The sequence below is a fragment of the Odontesthes bonariensis genome, chromosome 8, assembly GCF_027942865.1.
Source record: "Odontesthes bonariensis isolate fOdoBon6 chromosome 8, fOdoBon6.hap1, whole genome shotgun sequence".
NCBI classification, from domain to species: Eukaryota; Metazoa; Chordata; class Actinopteri; order Atheriniformes; family Atherinopsidae; genus Odontesthes; species Odontesthes bonariensis.
In genome coordinates, this window is record NC_134513.1 from 26,048,148 (window position 1) to 26,074,326 (window position 26,179).

Consider the following 26,179-nt stretch of genomic DNA (forward strand, 5'->3'; position numbering starts at 1 on the left):
CCCCCACCTCACCTCACCCCACCCCACTTGAAAATGACTGTGGCAGCTCCTGACCTGATCACTGGCATTTACATATTAAAGGCTCTCCTAAGTAGGGGAGGGGAGGGGGGCATGGGGGAGCAGTTGCCAGGTCAATTTGCGACAACTTGGGCCAAGTTTTCACTTTTACCACCGCAAATGCAGGGGCTTAACGTATGCGGACATGTAAGGGGCCACATAAGCCGCTTTCGGACTGTAGGAACCTTTGGCAGTTCTAATAACCTTTTAATCCGCGGGGCCGTTTTCTCCCGTGTTCGGACATACAGGAACTCGGGGCTTTCTCCCTTAGTTCCTATAACTATTTAGCTCCTTCTCCGAGGTCGGGTCTTTTCATAGTTCTATAGAACTAATCTGACGGAGGTGTGTGGTGGTCGTAGCTACGCCCCATGTAATTCTATCACGGCTGAAATGTCTCCTCATATGACACAGACACAACCGGTGGGTGTTTAATAAGTTAACTTACACTTTGTCTCATTTGTCTGCAGCGCTCTGCTCTCCTTTCTTCCTGCATGAAATAAAAAAGTATCTCCTGACTCTCTCTGTGAGCTTTTCCAGCCTCGATATTAGACGCCTGATGTGATTGTCCATGATTAATATCACCATCATGCAGATCATAAACACAGTGGCCTCCCCGCTCTCCATATTAGCTTCTTGGTGGTGTTTTTTCTACTCTTTTACCGTTTTGTTTTGTGTTTGAATGTAGCGCTAAACGGCTAACGGCTAACACGTCACTGAAGCAGACGGCTGCGCGCGGCGCATCAGTCCCTATCAGGTCCCGACTCATGTGCGAATGCAGACTGAAACAGTTCCGCTGGGGAAGGATAGTTATCAGAACGAAATTCGAGGAGGGTAGTTCTGATAACTACTTTCTTAGAACGGTCTATCCGAAAGCGGCTATACATCCACAAATCCCTCTTTTCATGCAGTGACTGTTCAAGCAGGTTTTCCCCTGAATCCACAGCTCCACATTGGATTTGATCAGTCCACCAAAGAGTTTTCAGATTGCTAGAATTAAACCTTTACTTGAAACTTTACTTTTGCTCTGGAAGCAGAAATTCCCCTTAAAGTTCTCTGATTCATAACTGGTGTTGGCAGCAGAGGCCTTAGAGCAGTGCTTCTCAAAGTGTGGGGCGCACCCCACTGGTGGGGAACGGAGACATGGCAAGTGGGGCGCGACAAACGGGAGGAAATTTTCAATTTTATGCCCATCTTAAATGCTTTTCTTTATTTACAATAAAGATAATTCACTAAACAAAACACCCACACACAAACAAAGTAATAATGAATAGCTAAAATTATGAGAGAGCATTGGGAGACCGGGAGAAAAACGTAACCTGGAACTAAAGTGCAAAAACAATGATTGACGTCGGGTTGTTAATTGCGGCTGGACAGCAAGGTAGCAGGTAGCGTAGCTGTGAGCAACATGGATACATTTGTGGCCCGGGAGTTATTGTCTCCATTAACTCGTTCACTGACTCACCGCTGCTACTGTTAGCTAACTGTTAAGAGGAGACATGCCACACAACTATTATTCTAACTGCAATTGCGTAAATGTATAAAGCTAATTGCTGTATTAGCTCTGTGGCTGAAGCGGAGCTAATACAGCTCGCGCTCCCTCCCAGCTTGTAGAGCCCCTCCCATACCCGAGAAACTCGCCAGCTCTGCTCCGCACAGTTCAGGACTCATGATTCAGAACTCATGATTCAGGACGCATGATTCAAGACTCGCTGTTCACAGCTCACTCGCTCTCCCTCGTAAACTCGCTGCTCCACACGGTTCAGGACTCATGATTTTATACCCGACTCACAGTTCACAGGCAGCTCACAGCTCGCTCCCTCGCTCCCTCTCCCTTCCGGCTTTATTTTGAAGGAAGCGAGATCTGTACAATCTGTACATAATTATCTTATTTTAATGGTGCAGTGTTGAATGTTAGAATATTATTATTTTTTCACTATTGTTTAGGTTATTTAAATGTTCTATTTGTGCACAGTTTCATACATTTTATTATAATTTTAATATAATTATATATTATTACAATTGCACTGTTTCGCACTGAATGTTAATTTATTGGCTATTTGGGTTATTTGAATTTATTTAGAGAGAAAGAAAGAAAAATAAATGTTTCGCCTTGGAGACTTCTGGATTTTTAGCCTTCTTCACAATGATTTGGGACGTGGTTTGGAACTTGTTTGTACATTCCGTGGCGCACACTCTGGGTGATTGATTCAAGTGACTCGAAAACCCGATTAATTTTAGTGAGTGACTCATACAAACTCGAGTATCCCATCACTATAACACACCCCTGTCACGTTAACAAACCACTGGATTTCTTTAAAAGAAAATCGACAGCAGGAGCAACGCATGGTAAAGGCCGCGTCGGTTAACAGTCAAGCACAAATGGCCTCATACAAAGTTACATACAGAATCCCACAATGCAACCACATGCTTCTCAGCTGTGGCATCTCTGAAAACAAAACACAGATCTCAGCTCAACATTGAGCATGACTTGAGAGTGGCAGTTTCAAGCCTGCAACCACGTTTTGAGAAGTTGTGCAGTGCACAACAGGCTCATTGCAGCCACTAATGCAGGGATACATTTGAGGGTTTTTTTTGTTTTTTTACACAGATTGCAAATTAAACGCTTTTATTTTCTCTTTTTGAACTTTGTGTTATTTGATGTTATTGATTTTGATTCATTATAAAATATGATGTTACTTGGTGTTAGTTCAATCGAGTTGAAATGTAATTTATCAATATTTTTGTTGGGGCGACGGCGGCAGGTGGGGCTTGAAAATCCCCACTTGTTCAAAGTGGGGAATGACCAAAAAAGTTTGAGAACCACTGCCTTAGAGGGAGTCCCCTCCCTCTGAGTGCTGCCCACAGAGGGAGTGGGATAGCTTCCTGAATCTGTAACCTTCCTCTTGCCGTGTTGAGCTGCAGAGGCCTGGGGATGATTCTGCAGGAGCTGGACATCCTCTGAGTGAGGAGTCCCAGCAGCAGCAGAGACCTCTGACTGCTCCTCTAACAACAGCAGATTTTCTGTTGGGTGTGTTGGAAGCAGCAGAGACCTGGGATTGATGGTGTTCTGAGCTCGCTGTTACAGCTTCTGGCCTGTTGGCGGGTTCCTCACAACTTTCCTCTTTGCCACTTTCAAAGGGAAATATGTAAAAAGCCTCAGACTCATTTTCCAGAATCTCTTCATCTACTATATCACCCCACAGAAGTGCAGGAGAGGATATTCTGCTTTGACTCGTTCTGCTTGTTGTTTTTTAGCATTTTGTCTAAATGACTTTTTAAGTACGTGTTGTTTTTCAGGCGCTTTGTCTTTCAGGCTTTTAGAAACTACAGTGATGACATGTACTCTGATGTCATGTTTCCACTGTGATGTCATGCAAAACTGTGAAGTCATAATCAGCGATGACATCACTTGTTGTGATTTCAGAAGCAGTGGTGCTCTGTTCTCAGCCAGCAGTCATCACGTGTGCTGTTTTGCTCTCTTTTTCAGCTATATGATCTGAACTGTAAATAATATGCAACACATGTTCATAGAGCCCAGGCAATGGTGGCAAACATGGGTTGTATGAATGCTGTATGAGATGTAAATGAAAACAGAAGCAGGGATCCTTTATATATATGTGATTAAAAATGGGACAACAATAACTGAACCTGAATGCATCATTGTCCAGGTCAGTAATAATGTATTTATTGTATGTTACTTTATTGTATGTTGTTCAGCTGTTTTCATGCATCAACATAATACAGTAATAACAGTGTAGTCATGCTTGTTTCTATTAAGAGCTGCTTACAAGCAGAATGGGATTATTTCTACGTGTCAGCATACAGTGTATAACATGGATTCCAGTAAAAATCTGACTTTGAAAGACAGAATCAACATGTAAATGATAAAGTTTCTTCCTGTGGATGTTCTCAGATATGTACAGTATGAACACTAAGCAGCACAGTGACAGCAATGTAGTTGTGTTTGGGAGTCAGAGGAAATCTCAGGTTCCCACCATGTGAGTGAAGGACAGACTGCACTGATAAAAATGAATTCCCAGCATCAGTGTGTCAGTGGAACTGAAGGTGAACTGTCTGAGAGCTGAACACTGACAGCACTTTGTTTGCATGATGGAAACACGATGAAGAACAACATAACAAACTAAATCCATCATGTCAGAAGACAGAGTGGGAAAAGAATGAGTCGATAGAAATTCAGCTCCATTATTGAATCAAATCAAACTTTATTTATATAGCACCTTTCATACTAAAAAGCAGCACAAAGTGCTTTACATAATAAAATCAATAATCAAATTCATGCATCATTTCACACACGACATCACACCGACAACCACACTGCACACATACCACCCCCACCACCCCCCCAACATGAGCAACATCAATATCAAGAACAATCAACATTAAAATCATCATTAAAATCAACATTAAAATCTGGCTTGACGTTGAAGTGAGGTAACGGTATCTTGGGGATCTGTCCACACCGGGAGCCAGCCCACCAATGACCACAGAGGCCGCCACCACGGGGAACCGCCCAGATCAGGGCAGGCCGGCATCCACACCACAGCCAGGGCTGCAGTGCAGGATCCCCCAGCCCCCCCGAACCAGGGCCATCCCCACAGTAATGACCCCACAGACCGAGTGGGCATAGTCCCCGGTGTGGAAGATCCCCATGAGGAAAAACACTGGATAAATAAGTGTATAATAAGTATATAATAAAATAATAAAAAATAAATAAAATGTGTTCAATGTGTTTGAATGAAGTCAAACACGTTGAAGAGTTCAATCAGAGTTGAGGAGCTGTGTGGATTTGTAGTTGTGCATTTTCATCCCAGCTGTTAAACAACAGATAACAGAGTGTGTTACTAAATTCACCACCAAGCTGAATGTGTTTGTGGGAACATGAATGTTTTTTAGGCTTTGTGCATCATGTGACCCCGATTTGTTTTTCATCTGCCGTCAGATTCAAATGAAGAGCATGAAACCACACAGCAGCTTCAGCTGAGCTGTCACTCAGCAGCAGCGGACTTCTCTGTGGGCCGCAGGGGCTGATGGGAGCTCTGAGGAGCTGTTAGAAAGCACGGGGGGGCCCTGCTCTGATCTCACAGCTCGTCCTTGTTTGGCCTGAGCTGCATCAGAGCGGCACTTCTCCCCAGGTTCACCAGAGGAAGCAGCGCTGCACAAAATGCTTTTCCTCCCAGCCGCTGCTCTGTGCTGTCTGTGTTCAGGTGAGTGTTTCCAGCCAATCAGGAGCCAGCAAACTCCACCTGGAGCAAACACTGTCACTTCATCTGTCTGTCTGTGTCTCTACAGCGCTGGTTGCCATGGCAGCAGAGCTGATTCAGGACCGGTTAACACTGAGCAGGAGAGTTGGTCATTAATGGTGATGTATTCTGGTACCAGAAGAAAGAACCAGAAACATTCAGACTGATTCCTGATATTAATAAAGATAATGGTGATGTTTATAAAGGTTATGGTCATCCCCAGGAAGATGATTTCTCAGCTGTGAATAAACAGAGCAGCTGTGAGTTGCAGATACAGAAAGTTAAACTCCATCATTCAGCCACCTACTGCTGCAGGTGTTGGAAGTCTGGTCTCCACAGGGAGAAATGATCCCTGCAGCCTGTACAAAAACCTTCAGATGAAAACATCCAAAGTGAAAAGAGAGAAAGATCTTCCTTCCAGGTCCCCACATTTCATTCAGTTTAGTTGTCTCTAAAGCTGCTCGTCTCTGACTGAATCAAGGCAAGGCAATTTTATTTCTAGAGCACAATTCATACACAAGGCAATTCAAAGTGCTGTACAGCTACATCAAATCACAGGAAGGCAATAAAATCATAAAAGAAGGCAATCACACTGACAGCTTCTCATTTCCACTGATGGGTGTTTATCAAATCCATCAGAATCAAACAAAGTGAGATGTAACCAGGTCAAGCTGGAAGCAAAGAGAATAAAACAGGTGACAGATTTTACACACTGGCTTTTCTTTAATTTCAGGTGGAACTGCAGGTAGTGATGGCAGCTGGATTTATGGATCATTTCATTACTGATCATTTCATTACTGATCATTTCTAACAACTTTAACTTTATTATTCCAAAGGAAGAAAAACACAGAATATAAACACATCAACATAATATACATCATCATCCAGTCAGAGTCTCTCTGCACTCAAGCTGCTGCTGCTTCTTCCTCTCAGCTCACATCGTCCTGTTCATCACCATCACTGAAGAGATGGCTCCCATCTGTAGAGATAAGAAAGAAGAGAGGAGATAAACGAGTGTTTCAGAGCATCCTCATCTGTCATCAGCTTTAATAAATATAATAAATAATAAATAAAGTCTAATAAAATACAGCTGAGAGCTGCATGGTCCTCCAACCCTCTACTGACCTCAGAGTCTGCAGTTTGTTGTGTGGACTCTCCACAAGATCAGACAGTTCCTTCACATCTGATTCCTTTAGGTAGTTCAGACTCAGGTCCAGTTCTGTCAGATGTGAGGGGTTGGACTTCAGAGCAGAGACCAGAGAAGCACGGCTGATCTCTGACAACCTGCAGTACACCAATCTGAATAAAGAATAAAACATTATTTAATGAATCATCATTTCATCAACTAAACCACTGAAGAAGAAAACAGACTTTGCCATGAAGACCAGCACAACTTTCACATCATATTAATCTGAACAAACAACTAAAACATGGTGTCTGACCTCAGAGTCTGCAGTTTGTTGTGTGGACTCTCCACAAGATCAGACAGCTCCTTCACATCTGATTCCTTCAGCTTGTTGTAGCTCAGGTCCAGTTCTGTCAGATGGGAGGGGTTGGACTTCAGAGCAGAGACCACAGAAGCACAGCTGATCTCTGACAAACTGCAGCCCCTCAATCTGAATAAAGAATAAAACATTATTTAATGAATCATCATTTCATCAACTAAACCACTGAAGAAGAAAACAGACTTTACCATGAAGACCAGCACAACTTTCACATCATATTAATCTGAACAAACAACTAAAACATGGTGTCTGACCTCAGAGTCTTCAGTCCACAGTGTGGACTCTGCAGAAAGCTGCACAGCTCCTTCGCTGCAGAGTCACTGATGGTGTTGTAGGTCAGGTCCAGTTCTGTCAGATGGGAGGGGTTGGACTTCAGAGCAGAGACCACAGAAGCACAGCTGATCTTTGACAACCTGCAGTCCCACAATCTGAATAAAGAATAAAACATGTGAGCTGAAGCCAACAGGATGCAGGTTAAAACAGTCCAACAGAACAAGTGAAAAAGAGCTCTCATTAATATTAATGACAACATGCTGCTGCTCCAATAAAGACGGAGTGACTTCAGCTCTTAAACTCTGCCAGCTCCACCAGTGGCTCCATCCATACAAACTCATGTTGTGCAGCCAAATGATTCAAGTTTCAAAGAAAACAAACATGTCAGGAGGAACTTTGGAGCAAATGGGAACAAACTGATAGAAATGGAGATCAGGTTCACTGTTTTATTGAAGGTTAAAGGCCCAAAAACATGATGCAGTGATGTTTAATGGAATCATGGAATCAAACTTCTTTAAAGAGTCGACAGCAGCAGAACTTGTTACTGTGACTTGTTGTGTTTGAATATCTCAGTCAGTCCAAACATTACAGAGCCTTAGAAAAGTGTTGGAACCAACCAGAGGTGGACTGATTGATCAGTTTGGCTGATTAATGGATGCTGATGGACGCTTTGACTAACTATCAGAATCAGTGGAGTTTGAGGCTGATGGTTGGGAGACCTCCCCCATCTCCAGCAGGAAGCTACAAAGCTGAAGTCAAGGAGGAGTCAGAGTGTTAAGTTCAGTGTTTCCATTCAGTCTTTAAACATCCCAGCTTCCATCAGAGTCACATGATGTAGAAGCAGACAGAAACACAGCCGGCAGCAGCTCAGCTTAGAGACTTATCTTCAGGAAATCCAAACACTGGACTAACGAGCAGATCAGTACAGATGCTCGCTACCAAAGCTGTTTCTACATGGAGTTTAACTGGGCCGATATATGAGTTTTCCATCAGTTGAAACTGAAAGTCAAGTCTTATTCTTTAAAAAGAAATTTCATTCAAAGTTAAAACAGATGATTTTACTTCTATGTTATTTGGTTGTAGATTATTTGATGCATTTTTAATTTCAAATCTTATTTTATGTGTTTTTTCGTGTTTGAATTCTTTTTCCTTCAGTTTCAGATTTTAATTTTCAGATTTTTCTGATTCTCATGCTTCCCACCGTGAAACTTCCGAAGGCAATGGTGCCGGCATGCGAAGCGAGGCTGTTCTCCAAGCACACACACACACTCCAACTCATTCGCTGCCGTTATCCAGCCTCAATGGAGTGGGTGGTAGTGGGGAACGCGGTCGCAGTGTCCGTAGAGGTGTTGGTCGAGGAATCAGGGGTGGGAGAAGTGGGTCTGGTATCTTTAGCATGCGCTCTCTCTATCCAGCCCCCGGTGCCGCGGCGCGCCTATCCGCCAGCGCAATGATCCTGACATTTTACCACTTGTTTTATTATTGTATTCCTCATTCCTGATCATTTTGAATAAGGTTAAACAGGTTAAAAAAAAAAAAAATCAATTCAATGTCTTCCACTTCTTGCATGTGTTTTCCTACCCTATGGTAGCCTAATGATGACAGTATTTTACCACTTTCTCCTGTTTTATTGTTGGTTTCCTCCTTATGAATGATGGTAAAAGACAAAAAAATGAAAATAAGTTCAAACATCAAGTCAATATCCACCATTTCCTGAAAAAATATAGGGAACTTTTCGCATGTGTTTTCCTACTATATGGTAATGATGATATAGTAATATTTTACTACATTATTCTGTTTTATTGTTGCTTTCCTGTTCCCTGATCATTATAGATGATGATAAATAGACAAAAAGAAAAAAAAAGTTTTAAAAAAACAAGTTCATAATCACTCAATTCCAATATTTCCTGAACATAATGAGATTCAAAATGGCTGCCATCTGATGACGTCATAATATGCAAATTAGATCAATAATTTCATACCCCACATAAACTATGGATCATGGGCAACATTTTTCTAATGTACAGTAGGCATCTATCTTTAACCCCCTTTCAGCCACCAGCTTTTGAAATATTAATGTCAAAATCCAGTATTTTCAAAAAACAATCTTGGCGCCTAAAGGGTTAACTGGGCCGATATATGAGTTTTCCATCAGTTGAAACTGAAAGTCAAGTCTTATTCTTTAAAAAGAAATTTCATTCAAAGTTAAAACAGATGATTTTACTCTGATGTTATTTGGTTGTAGATTATTTGATGCATTTTCATTTCAAATCTTATTTTATGTGTTTTTTCGTGTTTGAATTCTTTTTCCTTCAGTTTCAGATTTTAATTTTCAGATTTTTCTGATTTTCAAAATTGAAATGTAGGAAACAAAAAGACATTTTATAGATTTTACATAGAAATGATACTATATTTACAGGCAGGGAACTGACCCCAGAGTCTCCTGTTTACCGTGTGGACTCCCAACACTCATGCTGCTTGATGTGTGTGCTGAGAGTTAACGCGGGCTGGGTTTTAACAATGAACAACTTGTTTAACCCCTTTTGTTCGTCTCCATTTTATGTTCAGGAGCCGGGCCGTAACAGTGAACATTAGAGACTATGGGTTAACGGTGTTATTGGAAAAAAAAAAAAAAAAAAGGTGATCACTTGTGACTTCTGGGCTCTCCTCTATGGAGGACTGAAACAGCCATAATCTGAAATATATACAAAATATATGAATAGTTCGATAAATTAGTTTGTAAGATGATAAATTCAAGTAAAATAATAAGAAAAAACAGAATTTGTGCCTAAACTAAGATAAAGAATGTCATTTTTCTGCCTTAATTCTATTGTTTGTTGGTTTAATTGTGTTAATCTTGCTATTTATTTACTTTGTGACTCAGTTTTGAATTGAATACATTTTTACAATTAGAATGTATTTAATTTTCTAATTTTGATTTATTATTCCTGTATTAGTTTCCTTTGCAATGTTGATCTATTGAATCCCTCCAAATCATTTATTTCTTCATTTTATTTTGATTTCTCCATATTTTCTTTTTTAATTCAGTTTTTGTGTTTGTTTGAAGAAATAAATGAAAAATATTACAATTAGAATGAATTTCTTTAACTTTTGTGGGATTCTCTTATACTTTCTGATAATGTTCTGTGCTTACGTGGTGAAATGAATACTTAGAGATCTGCAAACTGTCTGAGATCTTCTGATTACATCTTTAAAAGTATGGAAATAAATTCAAGTTCACTTCTGAAAATCCAAGTAAGGTTCTATTTAGGGAACATTCTGGAAGCACTGAAACCACTTTAGCTGAAACCCCCAAAAAGGAACCAACTCAACACGGTTAATGACAGTTTTATAAATTCTCTCATAATTTGATGCAGTTACATTTGGAATAATTAAGGTGGAATGAAAGTCAGTTCCCACTGAACCCCTCAGTTAAGTCCTGATGGACTGGAGAGGGTCAGAGGTAAAAATGGGTGCCTGATTATGTTGTAAAATGGGGGAACAAACAGCTCTATGACAATATTCTCAATCCAGAACCATCTTTAGAGGCCAGTTGTTGCCAGATTAAAATACACGTTGACTTGAAACTGCACAACACAATTGGCTGAACGGGTGTCACATTTTTCTGAATAGTGAATTTTTAAAGTTTTCAATAAAGCTTTGTACAGCAAATATGTATCTATATCCATTAGAATTTGAGAGTTATGCAGAAAAAACAACATGAATAAGCTAGATGCCTTCAATGTGAACACCGAGGTGTTGAAACACTTAGTAATCTTCAGTTATAAACTGCCTCGATCTGGTGATACTAGATTCAGTTTTAAAGGAAATATGAGAGCATTTTAAATGAATAAAGATCATTCTTTTCCCTGTTCTCTGTCCTCACCTCACACTCCTCTGGCCCACCCGTCTCTGCTCCTCCCTCTTAGGGTCATTGATGATAATGGGGAGGGTGTTACACCAGCTTTTGTGTCTTTAGAGTCAGTTACTTTGTATGAAAATACCTTGCACACTTACAGTTGTCTTCTTTTAAGACAAAAAAAGAAGGAATAATGCCTTTTCCCTCCTCCTGATACCTTGTTTTTCTTGGAATGTTCTGATACAAACCAGAGAGAAGAACACATTGTTCAATGTCAGTGGATGAAGAAGGATGATTTTGTGCTGAAAACAATCAGAATTTGGACTAAAGCGTTGCCTTAGAAACAGAAATATGTTGCTTTCATGAAACACTTTAAGTTTCTTATTATTAGATGTGAGGTTGAAGAGATTGATTTGAGAAAAGAAATTGAGAGGGACGGAGGGTGGGTGACTGGAGCCTGAAGGCCAACATCTGTGCTGCTCCACCACGTTCCACTGGAGACCCAGTGGGAGAAATCTCAATGTCTGCTACCAAAGCTGAATGCTATCATTTTCATTCAGCTTCACATTCAGTCCCACATGGAAACGGAATTTCTAATAAAGAATAAAAAGGAACTTGGTGGTTTGGTGGTAGCTTGGCATTCTCTCTGTCTGGCCTATAAACTTGCCGTTGTTATAAATTTGGAGGTATTGCAAAAAACCCTTTTTGCTGCAGGAATTTTCTACAAAAAGTATTTTTGGGGCTTTTTATGCCTTTAATGATAGGACAGTTGGAGAGAGACAGGAAGCAGGGGGCAGAGAGAGGGGAAAGACATGCAGCACAGGGCAGGTCGGTGCGGGAGTCGAACCGGGGCCAGCTGCAGCGAGGACTGTAGCCTCTACATGGGGCGGCTGCTCAACCCACTACGCCACCGACCGCCCCAGGACTTTTCTACTTTTAGCTAATTCATCATTTAAATAAATTAAGTGGAGCAAAAAGGTCCAAACTGAAAATGATTTACTTTAAATTATTAGTGGGAGAAGCTTTTTGGCTGGATTTTGTCATCATGAATGAATCTGACTGAAGATAACTGCTGCTGTGATGAAAGCTGTTTTCTAACCAAGTCAAAGAGTGTTCATTTGCAACAGTGTTGGAGGGGAGTTTGTTAGTATCAGCTGATTAACGGGCTTTTGGAGTTTTGCTGCTCCAAACTGTTGTTATTGTTTCAGCCAGAAATATTCATCAACTCTGGAGCTCTAGAAGCATCAGCCAGTGATTCTAGATTTGTTTCTGTCTGACAGATTCACTGTGTTTTCTCATTATTTAATGAATCATCATTTCATCAACTAAACCACTGAAGAAGAAAACAGACTTTACCATGAAGACCAGCACAACTTTCACATCATATTAATCTGAACAAACAACTAAAACATGGTGTCTGACCTCAGAGTCTTCAGTCCACAGTGAGGACTCTGCAGAAAGCTGCACAGCTCCTTCGCTGCAGAGTCACTGATGGTGTTCCAGCTCAGGTCCAGTTGTGTCAGATGGGAGGGGTTGGACTTCAGAGCAGAGACCACAGAAGCACAGCTGATCTCTGACAACCTGCAGCCCCTCAATCTGAATAAAGAATAAAACATGTGAGCTGAAGCCAACAGGATGCAGGTTAAAACAGTCCAACAGAACAAGTGAAAAAGAGCTCTCATTAATATTAATGACAACATGCTGCTGCTTCAATAAAGACGGAGTGACTTCAGCTCTTAAACTCTGCCAGCTCCACCAGTGGCTCCATCCATACAAACTCATGTTGTGCAGCCAAATGATTCAAGTTTCAAAGAAAACAAACATGTCAGGAGGAACTTTGGAGCAAATGGGAACAAACTGATAGAAATGGAGATCAGGTTCACTGTTTTATTGAAGGTTAAAGGCACAAAAACATGGTGCAGTGATGTTTAATGGAATCATGGAATCAAACTTCTTTAAAGAGTCGACAGCAGCAGAACTTGTTACTGTGACTTGTTGTGTTTGAATATCTCAGTCAGTCCAAACATTACAGAGCCTTAGAAAAGTGTTGGAACCATCCAGAGGTGGACTGATTGATCAGTTTGGCTGATTAATGGATGCTGATGGACGCTTTGACTAACTATCAGAATCAGTCAGGTATTCTGGCAGTCAGGATTTAACCCCCCTGTCAGCTGACGTCCTGGCTCTCAAAGCAGGTCAGCAGCAAAAGTTTGAAAGTGGAAAAACGGGTCAGAAGGTGGAAAAAAGTTCAGAATCTGACAGGAAGTGTGAATCTGAAAACAGAAAACATCTCAAATATGAAGAAATGAGACTAAAGTGGAAATAAAAACACTATGAAAGAAGAATGAACTTTACATTCAAACTGAAATAAACGTCTGCTGCACTTTTTTCACTTTGAATCTGGTTTTTTGTTCCTCAGAGAAACTGATGAAGCTTCATGTTTCTTATCTGCTGTTTCTCAGCCTGCATTCACTCACATGCTGCTCACAGCAACTCTGAGCTCTTACTGAATAAAACAGGTGGGAACAGCTCCCACACAGCCAGCAGGGGAACAGAACAGCATGTATCTGCAGTGATGCAGCAGTCCCTGCCTCCCTCCTTCATGGCAGCTCAGTGATCATCCTTTGTGTCTGTGTTGGGCTCACCTGCACAGGGTCGCAGCACTTCACCTGTTCAGCTTCTCTTTGGCTGCACAGCTATCAAACACTGACTCTGCTCCATGTTTTCACACATTTCTCACCTGATGGAAAGCTGCTCACACACACTCACAGCCTCCTTCCATCTGCTGTTACCTAGCAACAAGTTAGCTCACAGCTTTTCTTCCATCCATCGTCCAATCATGTTATTCTTCTTCTGATAAACTCTTCTTTGTGTTTTCCTCACAGTCACTAAATGTCAGCATCACTTTCAGTTGGACTTGACATTGTGTAACAGAGGGAATTATTGATAGAATTCATGAAATAAAGCTCAACTGAAAGTGATTTCCTTTCAGTTATCAGTGGGAGAAGCTTTTTGGCTGGATTTTGTCATCATGAATGAATCTGACTGAAGATAACTGCTGCTGTGATGAAAGCTGCTTTCTAACCAAGTCAAAGATTGTTCATTTCCAACAGTGTTGGAGGGGAGTTTGTTAGTATCAGCTGATTAACGGGCTTTTGGAGTTTTGCTGCTCCAAACTGTTGTTGTTGTTTCAGCCAGAAATATTCACCAACTCTGGAGCTCTAGAAGCATCAGCCAGTGATTCTAGATTTGTTTCTGTCTGACAGATTCACTGTGTTTTCTCATTATTTAATGAATCATCATTTCATCAACTAAACCACTGAAGAAGAAAACAGACTTTACCATGAAGACCAGCACAACTTTCACATCATATTAATCTGAACAAACAACTAAAACATGGTGTCTGACCTCAGAGTCTTCAGTCCACAGTGAGGACTCTGCAGAAAGCTGCACAGCTCCTTCGCTGCAGAGTCACTGATGGTATTCAGACTCAGGTCCAGTTCTGTCAGATGGGAGGGGTTGGACTTCAGAGCAGAGACCACAGAAGCACAGCTGATCTCTGACAAACTGCAGAACTCCAATCTGAATAAAGAATAAAACATGTGAGCTGAAGCCAACAGGATGCAGGTTACAACAGTCCAACAGAACAAGTGAAAAAGAGCTCTCATTAATATTAATGACAACATGCTGCTGCTTCAATAAAGACGGAGTGACTTCAGCTCTTAAACTCTGCCAGCTCCACCAGTGGCTCCATCCATACAAACTCATGTTGTGCAGCCAAATGATTCAAGTTTCAAAGAAAACAAACATGTCAGGAGGAACTTTGGAGCAAATGGGAACAAACTGATAGAAATGGAGATCAGGTTCACTGTTTTATTGAAGGTTAAAGGCACAAAAACATGGTGCAGTGATGTTTAATGGAATCATGGAATCAAACTTCTTTAAAGAGTCGACAGCAGCAGAACTTGTTACTGTGACTTGTTGTGTTTGAATATCTCAGTCAGTCCAAACATTACAGAGCCTTAGAAAAGTGTTGGAACCATCCAGAGGTGGACTGATTGATCAGTTTGGCTGATTAATGGATGCTGATGGACGCTTTGACTAACTATCAGAATCAGTGGAGTTTGAGGCTGATGGTTGGGAGACCTCCCCCATCTCCAGCAGGAAGCTACAAAGCTGAAGTCAAGGAGGAGTCAGAGTGTTAAGTTCAGTGTTTCCATTCAGTCTTTAAACATCACAGCTTCCATCAGAGTCACATGATGTAGAAGCAGACAGAAACACAGCAGGCAGCAGCTCAGCTTAGAGACTCATCTTCAGGAAATCCAAACACTGGACTAAAGAGCAGATCAGTACAGATGCTCGCTACCAAAGCTGTTTCTACATGGAGTTTAACCCTCTAACCGCCAAAGTCGCAGAATTGCGACATGACGTCAGCATAAACAAAACAGTCTGTAGATAAACTAAACGGGCTATAAGGTGTTCAGTCCTCCTACCACTAGTTGGCAAACATGTTACCCTTTCAAACAAGACCAAGTTCATGTCATTTTGTAGTCATTTTGTCGTTCACAGTGTCTTTATAAGGCAGTGCAAAAAAGCCGCGCGAGCTCAGACGGAAGCAGTTTTTCAGAGCTTTTCTGTAGAGACGTGTGAGTCGAATTTTTATTGTCAGCGAACTATTAGTGAGTTTTTAACACCATGGCTTGTAAGAAGTTGAACCGTGCGGAAGTATTGAGCATGCTATTTGCCGATTCCGACTCCGAAGGAGAGTTTTTACCTCATGAGGAGGAGGATCGGACGAGCACTCATGCTTCCCACGGTGAAACTTCCGAAGGCAATGGTGCCGGCATGCGAAGCGAGGCTGTTCTCCAAGCACACACACACACTCCAACTCATTCGCTGCCGTTATCCAGCCTCAATGGAGTGGGTGGTAGTGGGGAACGCGGTCGCAGTGTCCGTAGAGGTGTTGGTCGAGGAATCAGGGGTGGGAGAAGTGGGTCTGGTATCTTTAGCATGCGCTCTCTCCATCCAGCCCCCGGTGCCGCGGCGCTTTGCCTATCCGCCAGCGCAATGATCCTGACATTTTACCACTTGTTTTATTATTGTATTCCTCATTCCTGATCATTTTGAATAAGGTTAAACAGGTTAAAAAAAAAAAAAAATCAATTCAATGTCTTCCACTTCTTGCATGTGTTTTCCTACCCTATGGTAGCCTAATGATGACAGTATTTTACCACTTTATCCTGTTTTATTGTTGGTTTCCTCCTTATGAATGATGGTAAAAGAAAATAAGTTCAAACATCAAGTCAATATCCACCATTTCCTGAAAAAATATAGGGAACTTTTCGCATGTGTTTTCCTACTATATGGTAATGATGATATAGTAATATTTTACTACATTATTCTGTTTTATTGTTGCTTTCCTGTTCCCTGATCATTATAGATGATGATAAATAGACAAAAAGAAAAAAAAAGTTTTAAAAAAACAAGTTCATAATCACTCAATTCCAATATTTCCTGAACATAATGAGATTCAAAATGGCTGCCATCTGATGACGTCATAATATGCAAATTAGATCAATAATTTCATACCCCACATAAACTATGGATCATGGGCAACATTTTTCTAATGTACAGTAGGCATCTATCTTTCACCCCCTTTCAGCCACCAGCTTTTGAAATATTAATGTCAAAATCCAGTATTTTCAAAAAACAATCTTGGCGCCTAAAGGGTTAACTGGGTCGCTATATGAGTTTTCCATCAGTTGAAACTGAAAGTCAAGTCTTATTCTTTAAAAAGAAATTTCATTCAAAGTTAAAACAGATGATTTTACTCTGATGTTATTTGATTGTAGATTATTTGATGCATTTTCATTTCAAATCTTATTTTATGTGTTTTTTCGTGTTTGAATTCTTTTTCCTTCAGTTTCAGATTTTAATTTTCAGATTTTTCTGATTTTCAAAATTGAAATGTAGGAAACAAAAAGACATTTTATAGATTTTACATAGAAATGATACTATATTTACAGGCAGGGAACTGACCCCAGAGTCTCCTGTTTACCGTGTGGACTCCCAACACTCATGCTGCTTGATGTGTGTGCTGAGAGTTAATGCGGGCTGGGTTTTAACAATGAACAGCTTGTTTAACCCCTTTTGTTCGTCTCCATTTTATGTTCAGGAGCCGGGCCGTAACAGTGAACATTAGAGACTATGGGTTAACGGTGTTATTGGAAAAAAAAAAAAAAAAAGGTGATCACTTGTTACTTCTGGGCTCTCCTCTATGGAGGACTGAAACAGCCATAATCTGAAATATATACAAAATATATGAATAGTTCAATAAATTAGTTTGTAAGATGATAAATTCAACTAAAATAATAAGAAAAAACAGAATTTGTGCCTAAACTAAGATAAAGAATGTCATTTTTCTGCCTTAATTCTATTGTTTGTTGGTTTAATTGTGTTAATCTTGCTATTTATTTACTTTGTGACTCAGTTTTGAATTGAATACATTTTTACAATTAGAATGTATTTAATTTTCTAATTTTGATTTATTATTCCTGTATTAGTTTCCTTTGCAATGTTGATCTATTTAATCCCTCCAAATCATTTATTTCTTCATTTTATTTTGATTTCTCCATATTTTCTTTTTTTATTCAGTTTTTGTGTTTGTTTGAAGAAATAAATGAAAAATATTACAATTAGAATGAATTTCTTTAACTTTTGTGGGATTCTCTTATACTTTCTGATAATGTTCTGTGCTTACGTGGTGAAATGAATACTTAGAGATCTGCAAACTGTCTGAGATCTTCTGATTACATCTTTAAAAGTATGGAAATAAATTCAAGTTCACTTCTGAAAATCCAAGTAAGGTTTTATTTAGGGAACATTCTGGAAGCACTGAAACCACTTTAGCTGAAACCCCCAAAAAGGAACCAACTCAACACGGTTAATGACAGTTTTATAAATTCTCTCATAATTTGATGCAGTTACATTTGGAATAATTAAGGTGGAATGAAAGTCAGTTCCCACTGAACCCCTCAGTTAAGTCCTGATGGACTGGAGAGGGTCAGAGGTAAAAATGGGTGCCTGATTATGTTGTAAAATGGGGGAACAAACAGCTCTATGACAATATTCTCAATCCAGAACCATCTTTAGAGGCCAGTTGTTGCCAGATTAAAATACACGTTGACTTGAAACTGCACAACACAATTAGCTGAACGGGTGTCACATTTTTCTGAATAGTGAATTTTTAAAGTTTTCAATAAAGCTTTGTACAGCAAATATGTATCTATATCCATTAGAATTTGAGAGTTATGCAGAAAAAACAACATGAATAAGCTTGATGCCTTCAATGTGAACACCGAGGTGTTGAAACACTTAGTAATCTTCAGTTATAAACTGCCTCGATCTGGTGATACTAGATTCAGTTTTAAAGAAAATATGAGAGCATTTTAAATGAATAAAGATCATTCTTTTCCCTGTTCTCTGTCCTCACCTCACACTCCTCTGGCCCACCCGTCTCTGCTCCTCCCTCTTAGGGTCATTGATGATAATGGGGAGGGTGTTACACCAGCTTTTGTGTCTTTAGAGTCAGTTACTTTGTATGAAAATACCTTGCACACTTACAGTTGTCTTCTTTTAAGACAAAAAAAGAAGGAATAATGCCTTTTCCCTCCTCCTGATACCTTGTTTTTCTTGGAATGTTCTGATACAAACCAGAGAGAAGAACACATTGTTCAATGTCAGTGGATGAAGAAGGATGATTTTGTGCTGAAAACAATCAGAATTTGGACTAAAGCGTTGCCTTAGAAACAGAAATATGTTGCTTTCATGAAACACTTTAAGTTTCTTATTATTAGATGTGAGGTTGAAGAGATTGATTTGAGAAAAGAAATTGAGAGGGACGGAGGGTGGGTGACTGGAGCCTGAAGGCCAACATCTGTGCTGCTCCACCACGTTCCACTGGAGACCCAGTGGGAGAAATCTCAATGTCTGCTACCAAAGCTGAATGCTATCATTTTCATTCAGCTTCACATTCAGTCCCACATGGAAACGGAATTTCTAATAAAGAATAAAAAGGAACTTGGTGGTTTGGTGGTAGCTTGGCATTCTCTCTGTCTGGCCTATAAACTTGCCGTTGTTATAAATTTGGAGGTATTGCAAAAAACCCTTTTTGCTGCAGGAATTTTCTACAAAAAGTATTTTTGGGGCTTTTTATGCCTTTGATGATAGGACAGTTGGAGAGAGACAGGAAGCAGGGGGCAGAGAGAGGGGAAAGACATGCAGCACAGGGCAGGTCGGTGCGGGAGTCGAACCGGGGCCAGCTGCAGCGAGGACTGTAGCCTCTACATGGGGCGGCTGCTCAACCCACTACGCCACCGACCGCCCCAGGACTTTTCTACTTTTAGCTAATTCATCATTTAAATAAATTAAGTGGAGCAAAAAGGTCCAAACTGAAAATGATTTACTTTAAATTATTAGTGGGAGAAGCTTTTTGGCTGGATTTTGTCATCATGAATGAATCTGACTGAAGATAACTGCTGCTGTGATGAAAGCTGCTTTCTAACCAAGTCAAAGATTGTTAATTTGCAACAGTGTTGGAGGGGAGTTTGTTAGTATCAGCTGATTAACGGGCTTTTGGGGTTTTGCTGCTCCAAACTGTTGTTGTTGTTTCAGACAGAAATATTCACCAACTCTGGAGCTCTAGAAGCATCAGCCAGTGATTCTAAATTTGTTTCTGTCTGACAGATTCACTGTGTTTTCTCATTATTTAATGAATCATCATTTCATCAACTAAACCACTGAAGAAGAAAACAGACTTTACCATGAAGACCAGCACAACTTTCACATCATATTAATCTGAACAAACAACTAAAACATGGTGTCTGACCTCAGAGTCTTCAGTCCACAGTGAGGACTCTGCAGAAAGCTGCACAGCTCCTTCGCTGCAGAGTCACTGATGATGTTCAGACTCAGGTCCAGTTCTGTCAGATGGGAGGGGTTGGACTTCAGAGCAGAGACCACAGAAGCACAGCTGATCTCTGACAACCTGCAGTTCCTCAATCTGAATAAAGAATAAAACATGTGAGCTGAAGCCAACAGGATGCAGGTTAAAACAGTCCAACAGAACAAGTGAAAAAGAGCTCTCATTAATATTAATGACAACATGCTGCTGCTCCAATAAAGACGGAGTGACTTCAGCTCTTAAACTCTGCCAGCTCCACCAGTGGCTCCATCCATACAAACTCATGTTGTGCAGCCAAATGATTCAAGTTTCAAAGAAAACAAACATGTCAGGAGGAACTTTGGAGCAAATGGGAACAAACTGATAGAAATGGAGATCAGGTTCACTGTTTTATTGAAGGTTAAAGGCACAAAAACATGGTGCAGTGATGTTTAATGGAATCATGGAATCAAACTTCTTTAAAGAGTCGACAGCAGCAGAACTTGTTACTGTGACTTGTTGTGTTTGAATATCTCAGTCAGTGCAAACATTACAGAGCCTTAGAAAAGTGTTGGAACCATCCAGAGGTGGACTGATTGATCAGTTTGGCTGATTAATGGATGCTGATGGACGCTTTGACTAACTATCAGAATCAGTCAGGTATTCTGGCAGTCAGGATTTAACCCCCCTGTCAGCTGACGTCCTGGCTCTCAAAGCAGGTCAGCAGCAAAAGTTTGAAAGTGAAAAAACGGATCAGAAGGTGGAAAAAAGTTCAGAATCTGACGGAAAGTTTGAATCTGTAAACAGAAAACATCTCAAATATGAAGAAATGAGACTAAAGTGGAAATAAAAACACTATGAAAGATGAATGAACTTTACATTCAAACTGAAATAAACGTCTGCTGCACGTTTTTCACTTTGAATCTGGTTTTTTGTTCCTCAGAGAAACTGATGAAGCTTCATGTTTCTTATCTGCTGTTTCTCAGCCTGCATTCACTCACATGCTGCTCACAGCAACTCTGAGCTCTTACTGAATAAAACAGGTGGGAACAGCTCCCACACAGCCAGCAGGGGAACAGAACAGCATGTATCTGCAGTGATGCAGCAGTCCCTGCCTCCCTCCTTCATGGCAGCTCAGTGATCATCCTTTGTGTCTGTGTTGGGCTCACCTGCACAGGGTCGCAGCACTTCACCTGTTCAGCTTCTCTTTGGCTGCACAGCTATCAAACACTGACTCTGCTCCATGTTTTCACACATTTCTCACCTGATGGAAAGCTGCTCACACACACTCACAGCCTGCTTCCATCTGCTGTTACCTAGCAACAAGTTAGCTCACAGCTTTTCTTCCATCCATCGTCCAATCATGTTATTCTTCTTCTGATAAACTCTTCTTTGTATTTTCCTCACAGTCACTAAATGTCAGCATCACTTTCAGTTGGACTTGACATTGTGTAACAGAGGGAATTATTGATAGAATTCATGAAATAAAGCTCAACTGAAAGTGATTTCCTTTCAGTTATTAGTGGGAGAAGCTTTTTGGCTGGATTTTGTCATCATGAATGAATCTGACTGAAGATAACTGCTGCTGTGATGAAAGCTGTTTTCTAACCAAGTCAAAGATTGTTAATTTCCAACAGTGTTGGAGGGGAGTTTGTTAGTATCAGCTGATTAACGGGCTTTTGGAGTTTTGCTGCTCCAAACTGTTGTTATTGTTTCAGACAGAAATATTCACCAACTCTGGAGCTCTAGAAGCATCAGCCATTGATTCTAAATTTGTTTCTGTCTGACAGATTCAGTGTGTTTTCTCATTATTTAATGAATCATCATTTCATCAACTAAACCACTGAAGAAGAAAACAGACTTTACCATGAAGACCAGCACAACTTTCACATCATATTAATCTGAACAAACAACTAAAACATGGTGTCTGACCTCAGAGTCTTCAGTCCACAGTGAGGACTCTGCAGAAAGCTGCACAGATCCTTCTCTGCAGAGTCTCTGATGGTGTTCCAGCTCAGGTCCAGTTCTGTCAGATGGGAGGGGTTGGACTTCAGAGCAGAGACCACAGAAGCACAGCTGATCTCTGACAAACCGCAGTTCTCCAATCTGAATAAAGAATAAAACATGTGAGCTGAAGCCAACAGGATGCAGGTTAAAACAGTCCAACAGAACAAGTGAAAAAGCGCTCTCATTAATATTAATGACAACATGCTGCTGCTTCAATAAAGACGGAGTGACTTCAGCTCTTAAACTCTGCCAGCTCCACCAGTGGCTCCATCCATACAAACTCATGTTGTGCAGCCAAATGATTCAAGTTTCAAAGAAAACAAACATGTCAGGAGGAACTTTGGAGCAAATGGGAACAAACTGATAGAAATGGAGATCAGGTTCACTGTTTTATTGAAGGTTAAAGGCACAAAAACATGGTGCAGTGATGTTTAATGGAATCATGGAATCAAACTTCTTTAAAGAGTCGACAGCAGCAGAACTTGTTACTGTGACTTGTTGTGTTTGAATATCTCAGTCAGTGCAAACATTACAGAGCCTTAGAAAAGTGTTGGAACCATCCAGAGGTGGACTGATTGATCAGTTTGGCTGATTAATGGATGCTGATGGACGCTTTGACTAACTATCAGAATCAGTGGAGTTTGAGGCTGATGGTTGGGAGACCTCCCCCATCTCCAGCAGGAAGCTACAAAGCTGAAGCTACAAAGCTGAAGCTACAGATCTGTTCTTCTTCAACTTAAATCTGAGAATCTGCTCTCTGATAAACTGCTGAGCGTACAAATGTCTCCTTCATTCAGCCTCTGTGGAAACTGAGAAATGGAATAAGGAGTTGGAGGAAAACATGAGGGAGAAGCACAGCTGAACCGGATACAAACGTGAAGCAAGTTCTCCCAAATAAAATAGGAAGTAAAGCTAACAAGATACAGAAGAGGAGCTGATTTCATTAGAAACATGACTGGAATACAGAACATGGAAGTAGAGCAAAAACTGAGTCAACACAAAACAACAGCTTTACAAAAGTAAAAGAAAGACAAACCAAACAGACATTTTCCTTCTTTTTCTCTAAAATCCTTAAAGACATGGTTGGTAATCCTGTTCAGAAACACATTTTGTAATACTGGGTGAAATGGTCCGTGTATCCTGAGAGAAATCTATACAAGATGTATTTAGAAAAAGGGACGAAAATAATCAGACCTCTGTGGCAGCTGCAGGACTGAGAAAAAGCCGCTGATCTCGGATTGGAGCGCCTACAAAAAACCAATCAGATGCCTCTTGTTTCTGCCTACGCCCCCCTCTGTCGGCTCCCTGCTCCGTGTGCGCACGCGGTTCTACCGGCTTTGGATGAAGCACTGACGGAATGGGAAGGGGGGGTGGGGGGAGCTTAGAGGAGGGGACACTTTCGAATCTTGCTAGCTCTCATGCTAGCTCTCTAGGATTACCTACCATAGCTTTAACCTGGAGGAAGCTAATGTCGTACATTTGCATCAGGGTGTTGCACATCCCCATATCTCCTATAGGTCTGGTTGTATAAAACATTTTATTGTTATGTTTTGCAACTGGATTTAAGGTAAACACAAGAAACTTGCACTAAAGAAAAAATGAACCACTCAGTGAATAATTCCCTATATAGAGCAGTGATCTATCAACTCCTTAACCAATTTCTCCATCTCTTTTTGCCGTCTAGACTTAACTAAATGTACTCTTTCAACCCTATTTCTTGCACCCCAAATCTTTCTACACCATAGGAGTAAATTATATATCCCATCTTCTCTAGCCTATCGCTTGTATTTCCTCCTAATCTATCTAATATTATCAACAAATCTTTATTGACTGCCTCCCATTCTTTGTTGCTATTTGCCCTAGGCCACAACTCTAGCTTTCCGCTCCATATTTCTCTCTATAACTGGCCTATTCACCTCAGTATCAGCTGCATCCCTTCTTAGAACCTCCTCCTCCACCATCAGGATGCTCTCTATGGTGGTCATGTAGAGGTTAACCAGCAGGTGATGAGGGAGGTGGGCCTGGTTTAACTCCCTGAGGAAGTAAAGGCGCTGCCCTGCTTTCCACCTGCCAGGAGATGTTGGTGGACCAGGTCAGGTTAGCCCAGATGTGGACTCCGAGGAACTTAAAGCTCTCCACCCTCTTGACTTCTTCTCCCCTGATGGAGGGAGGGGAGCATGGACTTCTTGGATCTCCTAAAATCCACAATAAGTTCCTTATTCTTGGATGTGTTTAGGCCCAGATTGTTGTGGAGACACCGGTGGGTCAGGTGCTGGACCTCCTCCCTGTTGGCCGGCTCGTCATCGTTTGTCCTACAGCGGTGGTGTCGTCAGCTAACTGGGTGGGTGGGTTTACTTCAGAACTAGTTGCCACACGGTTAAAATGCAAAAAGAGGTCTATAACTTGGAGCTTTAGTCCCTGGGCTACAATAAAGCACTGGGTTGAAAGTTGGACGAGCTTCCAGTGGCCTGATAGTGTAACCATGGCTTATGGTGAACATGGTTCTCTCCCTTTTATGACTCTTTCTACATTAAAGTCAACATTTGACGTTGGTCCGTGAAACACTGTCAAGTTATTTCTGTCACATTTTAGAGAAAAAAAAAAAAAAAAAAAAAAATCAAACTTTTCTGGAAAATGAAATCTAATGAAAACATTATTCCATTCTGGTTAAATGGGATGATTAAAAAGGTCAAACTTCCTCAGTACTGACTCAACTTGCTGCACTCTGACCTGTTATTGTGCAGCTGAATCATGGATTTTCTGTCAGTTATGGCTGACAATCTGACATTTTTAACATTGATCAGAACAATTTTTGAGTTTGGTTTTAATGTCAGAAATAAACAACAATGCATCACTTCTGCCTGACCACATTTAAATGATTTACTGTGTTTATCTTTTTAATCTGGGACATCTGGAAATTCATCAGTGAATGGGTGGAGCCTTTCTGTTCGGAACTTCAGATGAAATGTTGAACAGAACCTGCTTCAGAGCAGGTCATGATCACCACCTGTTACCATGGTGATCTGACACTGAAAACTCTGACTGACTTTAGGCCCAACAGTCCTCGGTAAGCCATCAATCTGTCCTTGTAGCACAGCCCTCTGAAGAGGTGGCACCATCTCTCTGTGCTGGCAGGGCTCTGCTGCACATCTGTTACTTCTGGATTTTTACATTTTTAAACACAAATCAAACAGCTTCTTCTTCTTTGGTGTAATTCTGAATTCCACTCTGGTTTCTGCACACTTTTTTATGGATTCTTTTAGCATGTGATCCTCTCAACTTTGGTGATTTTTCATCCTTCATGTTTAGAAGAAAGTGCTGAGTCAGTGCTTTGCCATTTCCTCCAGTCTGTCACTAATTACTGGGTGAAGGCTAAAACCCAAAGGAGACTGAGTCATTGTAGTTAAAGTGACTGAACTCTGCACATTTGTCATGTTCAAATGAGCAGCAGAACCAGCAGATCTGTCAGTTTGGGTTGCAGTTTAATCTTCATCCAGCTTTACAAACTTTACTGATCAAAGATCTCTTAGATGGACCCAGAAAGGTGAGTCAAAGCTACATTTCAGCTGCTCCATTTTTACTTCTGATCTAAAGTGTTTTCTCTCCTTTTATGACTTAAAAAAAATGTTTTTTTACCAGGATGATTTTTCTAAGGAACAGCTCTGCTTCAGTCTCTGAAAGTGAGAAAAGAATTGCTTTGGCAGTTGAAAAAGATGTAAGGGAAGATTAATTCAGACATGTGGAAACACTGAATATTTGGATATTTCCACGCATCACTAAATCATTTACACTAAAACACAAGAACTAAAAGAGAGATGATTTTAGTTTGAAGCTAACTTTGATTTGATATCAAATCTTCTCTTTTCTGTTATTCTTCATGTTTTAGTGGCTGGCCTTCTCTTATATGCCGTGGTGTGCTGGGAGGCAACTTTAAGAGGAGAGATGTCAGCAGACTGGACAGGCTGCTGAGGAAAGCTGGCTCTGTGGCTGCTGCAGAGCTGGGGCCTCATGTACAAAGCGTGCATACGCACAAAATAGTGGCGTACGCACCTTTTCACGTCAACGATCAGATGTATCAAGAATGAAAAGACCGTGGAATTGTGCGGTGCCTCACGGCAGCTTCAGGGCTGGCGTACGCACTTTTCTGCAGCTGCTGATTCTTTGGCGACACCTAAGGTGATGCTGGGAAACTGTTATAATAAATAAATGTGAAAACAATTAGTCCTCAGACAGTGATGTGCACATTTGAGATAGATGAAAAATTAATACTGATAAA

At 40.8% G+C, this 26,179-nt stretch overlaps 1 protein-coding gene across 1 annotated transcript in view; it reads right to left on the reverse strand.

The window, feature by feature from the left end:
• Positions 1-4,896: 4,896 nt before the first annotated feature.
• The window catches only part of LOC142385515 (NLR family CARD domain-containing protein 3-like), a 56,440-nt gene continuing 35,157 nt past the window's right edge, over positions 4,897-26,179 (reverse strand). Inside the window, exons 10-15 of the mRNA XM_075472127.1 lie at positions 21,829-22,002; positions 14,364-14,537; positions 7,078-7,251; positions 6,761-6,934; positions 6,444-6,617; positions 4,897-6,297 (exon numbers count right to left, since the gene is read on the reverse strand). Coding sequence (XP_075328242.1) covers positions 6,276-6,297; positions 6,444-6,617; positions 6,761-6,934; positions 7,078-7,251; positions 14,364-14,537; positions 21,829-22,002 — 892 coding nt within the window. The 3' untranslated portion in view covers positions 4,897-6,275. The remainder of the gene's footprint in view (positions 6,298-6,443; positions 6,618-6,760; positions 6,935-7,077; positions 7,252-14,363; positions 14,538-21,828; positions 22,003-26,179) is intronic.